A 6,296-nucleotide genomic window follows, 5' to 3' on the forward strand; every position below is an offset into this window, starting at 1 on the left:
AAACCCCCCCCCCCCCCATGAGCATATTCCATATTTTATTAGAAAATGCCTTTATGTATTCAACTTAAAAACACAGGTTTTTGCAGGCCGTGACAAGCAGATGGGAGCTGTGTCCTGCAGGGGTCGCCTTCCACGGTGGCTTCAGCAGGCTGCAGCTATGTGATTTTTGTACTTGTTTTTACATATATAGCTTTTCTAAGTTTTTTAAACTAAAGATTTAAGTTAATCCTTAATGACTGAAAGCAAATGAACTCCAAAGATTAAATTTCAGAAATGTAATGAGTGAGTGTGCTCATGGTCCAGGAGCGTCCACTCTGAGTGGTGGCTCAGAGCACACGGTCCTAGCTCTTCAGTGTGAGTGGATCTTACAACAGGCCTGTCTGATCATGGGTTAAAAGAGAATATTGAAACAGATATTTTCATACTGAAAGTGAAGAACGATCCACGTTATCATTGATCTAATAGATAAGAAATTATATAGATTAATCTAAACAGTACTCCAGGGAGTCTGATATGCAAACTACACATTTTATAATTTTATGTGAACATTTAAGTATTTCAAGGGTGGGAACAACTAGTGTCTAGACAAATACTTTAATGTGAACATGTTTATTAAAAGCTTAACCTCTCTCTGAAAAGTATTAAGCCAAGACGTGCCTAAATATGAGGGAATTCCAAGCTGACGCTCACACAGACACACTGGGGTGGGGGTGAGAAGCGATAATTCATCTGAGAGCTCCACGAGTGCTTACCCGTAGTTTGTAGGACAGTATTGTTTGGGTTACATTAACCTGAAATTAAAGCATAATCGTTACAGTTCTGGGCTGTTAAGTACGTGATTAAAATCTATATTATCTTAGTGCTACCATGAATGTCTCACTTATCTTTGGCTGTTTTTCAAGAAGGAAGATAAGTGTATTGTGAGCCTTTTATTTGAGATGCTGAACTCTTTACTTTTCTTGTCATCAGTGAAACTCTGATGTCTTTCTGGTTTTTTGAAGTAGAACCTAGTGTCTGGGTCAGACCCACAGTTCTGTCCATGAGTCTCCAGGGCGTCTGCACTTGGCTTCCCTCCTCTTCCCTCCCCTGCAGTCCAGGGGAAGACCTTCCTCCTCTGCCCACCTTGGTGGCTCTCCTGGGCCAGGTCCTGGGTCTAGGCCTGGGCCTTGCAGAGAGCCCCAATGCTCACACGCACTGAGGAAACGCTGCAGCACTCTGTCTTCCCCCCTCTTCTCTCTCTCTTCCTCTTTCCATCAAGAAGACGGTTGGGTGAGAAAAATTGTAAGTTGTTTAACAAAACATGATTTGAACTTAGAAGTAAGCCTAGAACCTTCTTAGTGTTCCTTTTATCATAGGCATTTATGTATATTTTAATGATTGTAGAACTTGAATTGCTCTAGAATGTGAATGCCTAGCCTTGCGCTGTACCCTTTGACTTTTGTTTTGTAAAGGCACTCCTATGAGGAGTTCTCCTTTTAGAATGTTGTATAGTTACTTCCCTGACTTCAGTGGGAGAAAGGAGTGCTTGCTACACCAGTATGTAACTGAAAACCACACGTGTTAAGTGCGGGTGTCTTCATGTCCAGTACAGTACCATACCCAGAAGACTTCTCAGTTTTGGTGGATGGAGAGGCAGTTATAGATGGGATCACAGAAGTGCACTTAGAGCCGTTTCTCACTGGGGTGCAGAAACACAGTGGGAAGGGTGTGCCAGGAGGTAGGGGTACCCAAGAGGGCAGCTCCACTGCAGGACTTGAGGTCGGAGCATGTGACTCTTATCCTTTTTTTGGGGGAGCAGGGTATGAAGATACACACGTAGGAGATGTAGAATAGTTAATGGTGACATTTTATATGTATGTTTAACTTCCATGATATTTATTATTTTGTAGAGACATTTGTGATTGTTTAGATTCATTGTTTTTATCATTATTTATGTATAAGGTTGACTTTTTAAAATAAATAAGCCAAAAATTCTTTTTGAATGCCTCTGTCATCTTTTGCAAAGAAGGAAATCTGAAAAAATAAAAAAATGGAAAGAATTAAGAATAAATTCTTCAGGCCTAACAGGTTTTGAAGGTGGCAATGAGACATTTCAAAGCTGGAATATGTTATACAAAGCTTGAGTTTTGTTTAGATTCCTCTTTGGTGCAGTAACTTAGGAAGAGGATTACAAGGTGAATTTGGCTGTATTGGAATAAAGCAGAAACATGATCATTCTAGTTCACCGTGGGTTCCCTCCTGCCCAGGCTCCTTCTTGACCCCACTTGCTCCTCCTTTCCTACCCGGTATGTGCATGCGGACAGCCTGCACCATCTGTAGGCTGTGCTGCTCAGGCACCCTTCCTGTCCTGACAGTTTTACCTGTAGGGAACCCTTTTTCCGTCGTTCTTTCCAATGTGATGCCAAATACGTTTAAAGCCCAGGTACTGTGCGTGTTTTTAGTCTGAAAGATAAGTAGTACTCCAAAAATGTGTATTTCTTAAGTGACAACTTTTCGCTTATCTGAAACCTTGTCCTTTTTGTTCTACCCCATAGTGACTGTGTTTGTCCGTTAGCATAGGATCTTCTAATTTATTAAATATACAAAGAGTAATCACAACTCAGTTTTCCACAAACACTTATGCATATGATCATGTTCAAGACATCTTTCAAATAAAAATGTTAAAATACTGTTTTTTTTTTAAATATCAAGTTTTTCATCTTTGGAAATATCAGGATTTTAAAACAGTACATAAATTGCTTAAAACTTAGCTTAACTTTCATGTAATATCATTTGGTGATGAGGATTTTCTCTTCCACTTAATAGTGACATTTGATTTTGTGTTTTGTTTTTGCTTCCGGTTAATTATACAGACAGTACTATATGTATGTCGCAAGTGAAGAATGCTACGTTTAATCTTAACACGAGATCATGCTGTTTACTAAATTTTAAATGAATTCTGAGACTTTCATCCATACGCTGTTTTCTGTTCTGAGCAGACTCTTGCCCAGTTATGTCTTTCAAAGTCCTCAATAGTGAGTTCCCAGAAGTAAAGATAAGGTGATAAAGTAACAGTCCCCTGAACCCACAGCAAGCTCCTGCATGAATTTACAGTCCTCTTCTACCCTTCCAGCCAAAGGTCATTCCAAATGCTCTATGTGGGATTTGTCTGAAGGGTAAGGAGTCCAACAAGAAAGGAAAGGCTGAGTCACTTATACACTGCTCCCAGTGTGATAACAGTGGTAAGTACGGTGACATCTTCTAAGATTATGACCCCACCCTATTTGTTGCTTCAAAAACTAGAGTTTGTAGAAGTCAGTTGGACTTCAGCTTCAGTGGTCATGCAGTAACAGGGTAATCTTGTGTGACAAGGCTGGGTGTTTTCTTCTACATTGTGTTTTCGTATCTTTGGTGATTTAAGTACTGTAGCCATTGTTGGCAAGTCCTGAAGCAGACCAGTATTGTATGTGCCAAATTAGTTAAAAGCCCTTTGTGAAATGCTACTGTTGGTTTTGATTTAGGCCATCCTTCTTGCCTGGACATGACCATGGAGCTTGTTTCTATCATTAAGACCTACCCATGGCAGTGTATGGAGTGTAAGACATGCATTGTATGTGGACAGCCCCACCACGAAGAAGAAATGATGTTCTGTGATGTGTGTGACAGAGGTTATCATACTTTTTGTGTGGGCCTTGGTGCTATTCCATCAGGTAAAGATTTTAAAAGTGCATTATCTTTGGTGAGACTCTCCCAGCATCTTCTTAAGGCTGCATAGACACTCTAATGACACGAAGGCATGGCCCGCAGACCATTCTGTCCAAACATGGTAGAAGCCATTATTACGCAGGTCACGCCTACCTTCTTTTCATCTTTAGACAAATACAACTAAAAGATAAATGTCAGAGCACCTAGGCTGCTTTGGAAGTACAGTTCAATGTACAGAATGAGCTGGTGTTTTCCTGCTGAAATAGCTAAAGTACTTTAAGAGCCATCAGTTTGTTTTAGTGCTTTGATTTTATTTTTATATGTCAACTATCTAGAAACTTAGATTGCTTCACCTTACACATTAGAACATATATCCATAAACTGAGGCATTGCGACAATTCCAGGTAACTTTAGAATTAGAACACAATCGGTCAGTTACAGTAATTGGACTAAGACATTACACAGATAATTGTGTAACTTTAGAACTCATTTGCATAGTTAACACTGTATGATACTCTATAAAATATATGCCTAGATCTGTTTCCCGGGAACCACTGAGAAGCAAGCAAGTTAAATAATTATTTAATGTTCTGTAGAAATCCAGATCAAGTATGTAGTGCAGCCTATCCTGCAGTTAAAACTTTCAAATCGCTGTGTCAGCACAGTACACCAGGATTTGAGAATGCTGTTGGAGCAGCCAAGAAAAAAGCTGAAGAACGCCAGATTCTGTGCTAGGTTTTGCATTAGGATTTGATTACTGAGCTTACCGGTCATCTTAAGGGACATTTACATAAATCCACCGGGGATCATCACTAGTGACAGCTAAGGAAGGAGACCTAAATGGTTTAATATTCAGTCCTATAAAAATAAGATTCCACTCTATATTAACTAACAATTTTTCTCCTAGGTCGCTGGATTTGTGACTGTTGTCAGCGAGCCCCCCCAACACCCAGGAAAGTGGGCAGAAGGGGGAAAAACAGCAAAGAGGGATAAAATCCTTTTTGGGGGCTCTAATGCATATGCACTGAAGTGGAATATTTGGTGCTGATTTATTTAAAACAGCCTCATTTTTATGCCAATAAAGGATTTTTGAAATTAACTCTGAGCTTAAAATCTGCTAGTTGACTCATTTCATTATAAGCTACTCTTACCCTTGAACCTAATTACAGGTAAGGAAACTGCAACTATTCCAAAAAAATATTTTTTTCTTTAAATTTCAGCGGTTTGGTTTTCTCTAAAAAATTGAGTAGCAATATTTAGCAACTTAATTGGAAATATTTTAACTTTTAGACTGAAAAACTACTGTTTTTACCTTTTCCACTCTGTGGTGGTGCTTCTGACCTGCCATAAGCAGTAAAACAAAAATCACCTAATAACTAAAGAACTTTAGTGATAGGAAGCCCAAAATGATAAAATGGCAAATGGCCTGATAAGACTGGTGCAGAGGGGGATTTAGAATTGTACACATAGAAGATAATACATCCCTACTTGGGGCAGACTTGGGTCTTTAGTCCATGTTCAGGGAAATTTAAGTAAATCATTGCATTTCGGACTTGATTTTAGTAAGAACTCCTGAAAACATGCTGAACTTCGTATTTTGATTTCTTTTATGTAAGCTTTAGTTACTGTAATAACTTTTAGGTTGCCTGACAAACTGATCATAATGGAGATTCAGTGTTTAATTGGGCATTTCCGTTTATAGAAATTTGGCGCTTCAAAAGGAAAACTACTACCTGCTTTTCCTATTTTGGGGATGTGAGGTAACAAAATGGTATGGCTTTATTTGTCCACCCCTCCTCTAGAGAAAGGAACCAGGATTCAGCCAGGTTAAAGTAGCCAGGTCCCTCCACACTGCGGGCACTGCTCTGGAGTGCTGTCGGGGGTCAGAACAGAATCTCCAGTACCAGTTTCAGAATGCTGATTAGTATGGTCCAGAGCACAGAGTCCTCCTCCGGTGCCGCCGCCTCGGGGCTGTAGGCCTGCTTCTGGCCGGCCTCGGCGCCCTCGGCCGAGTAGGCGGCCTCGCCGAAGGGGTACTGGTCCACCGTCCTGTCGAAATAGACCCTCATCTCGAAGTCGCTCTCGTGGTGCGACGGGTGTCCGTAGATGCCTATCCCCACGGGGCGCTGGAAGTGGGCAGGGATGAAGACCACGTCCTGGCCGCAGGTGGCCGACTGCAGCTCGTAGTCATCGAAGCTGGGGTGGAGGGTGCGGTCGGACACGTACAGGTCGGCGTCCCCTCGCAGGCTCTGCATCCTCAGGACCACCTTCCCCTCGTGGTTCAGCCTCAGGTAGCTGTAGTTTCCCGCCCCAATCTGGCCCTGAACCACGTGCAGGAGGAGCCACTCTTCGGGAACGTCATCAGCTTCCGAGCACTTCACCAGGGCCACCGCCTGGGAGGCCAGCAGCAGGAGCAGGGCCCTCCAACAGGGAGCCGCCATCCAGGGCCCGGCCATGGCTGGGCATTCAGCTCCGGCTCTTTCTCATTGGCTCCTCATCGGCGCTGGGAAAAGCACAAGTCATAGGTTGAACCCGGGGCCAGGTTCACACAGTGAGGGGCTGCACGGAGGAGAGCAGGGGCGGGATGGGGGAGGAGAGCAGGGGCGGGAGGG

At 42.4% G+C, this 6,296-nt stretch overlaps 2 protein-coding genes across 3 annotated transcripts in view; one reads left to right on the forward strand and one right to left on the reverse strand.

The window, feature by feature from the left end:
* The window catches only part of Phf10 (PHD finger protein 10), a 15,359-nt gene extending 10,576 nt beyond the window's left edge, over positions 1 to 4,783 (forward strand). For both annotated transcript variants that reach the window (XM_015498585.2, XM_015498586.2), the window contains exons 9-11: positions 3,113 to 3,221; positions 3,501 to 3,689; positions 4,592 to 4,783. In XM_015498585.2, coding sequence (XP_015354071.1) covers positions 3,113 to 3,221; positions 3,501 to 3,689; positions 4,592 to 4,677 — 384 coding nt within the window. In that variant the 3' untranslated portion in view covers positions 4,678 to 4,783. The remainder of the gene's footprint in view (positions 1 to 3,112; positions 3,222 to 3,500; positions 3,690 to 4,591) is intronic.
* Positions 3,975 to 6,296, reverse strand: part of CUNH6orf120 (chromosome unknown C6orf120 homolog) — a 4,446-nt gene continuing 2,124 nt past the window's right edge. Inside the window, exon 2 of the mRNA XM_015498587.2 lies at positions 3,975 to 6,187. Coding sequence (XP_015354073.1) covers positions 5,568 to 6,140 — 573 coding nt within the window. The 5' untranslated portion in view covers positions 6,141 to 6,187 and the 3' untranslated portion in view covers positions 3,975 to 5,567. The remainder of the gene's footprint in view (positions 6,188 to 6,296) is intronic.

Source organism: Marmota marmota, unplaced genomic scaffold (assembly GCF_001458135.2).
Source record: "Marmota marmota marmota unplaced genomic scaffold, marMar, whole genome shotgun sequence".
Taxonomy (NCBI): domain Eukaryota; kingdom Metazoa; phylum Chordata; class Mammalia; order Rodentia; family Sciuridae; genus Marmota; species Marmota marmota.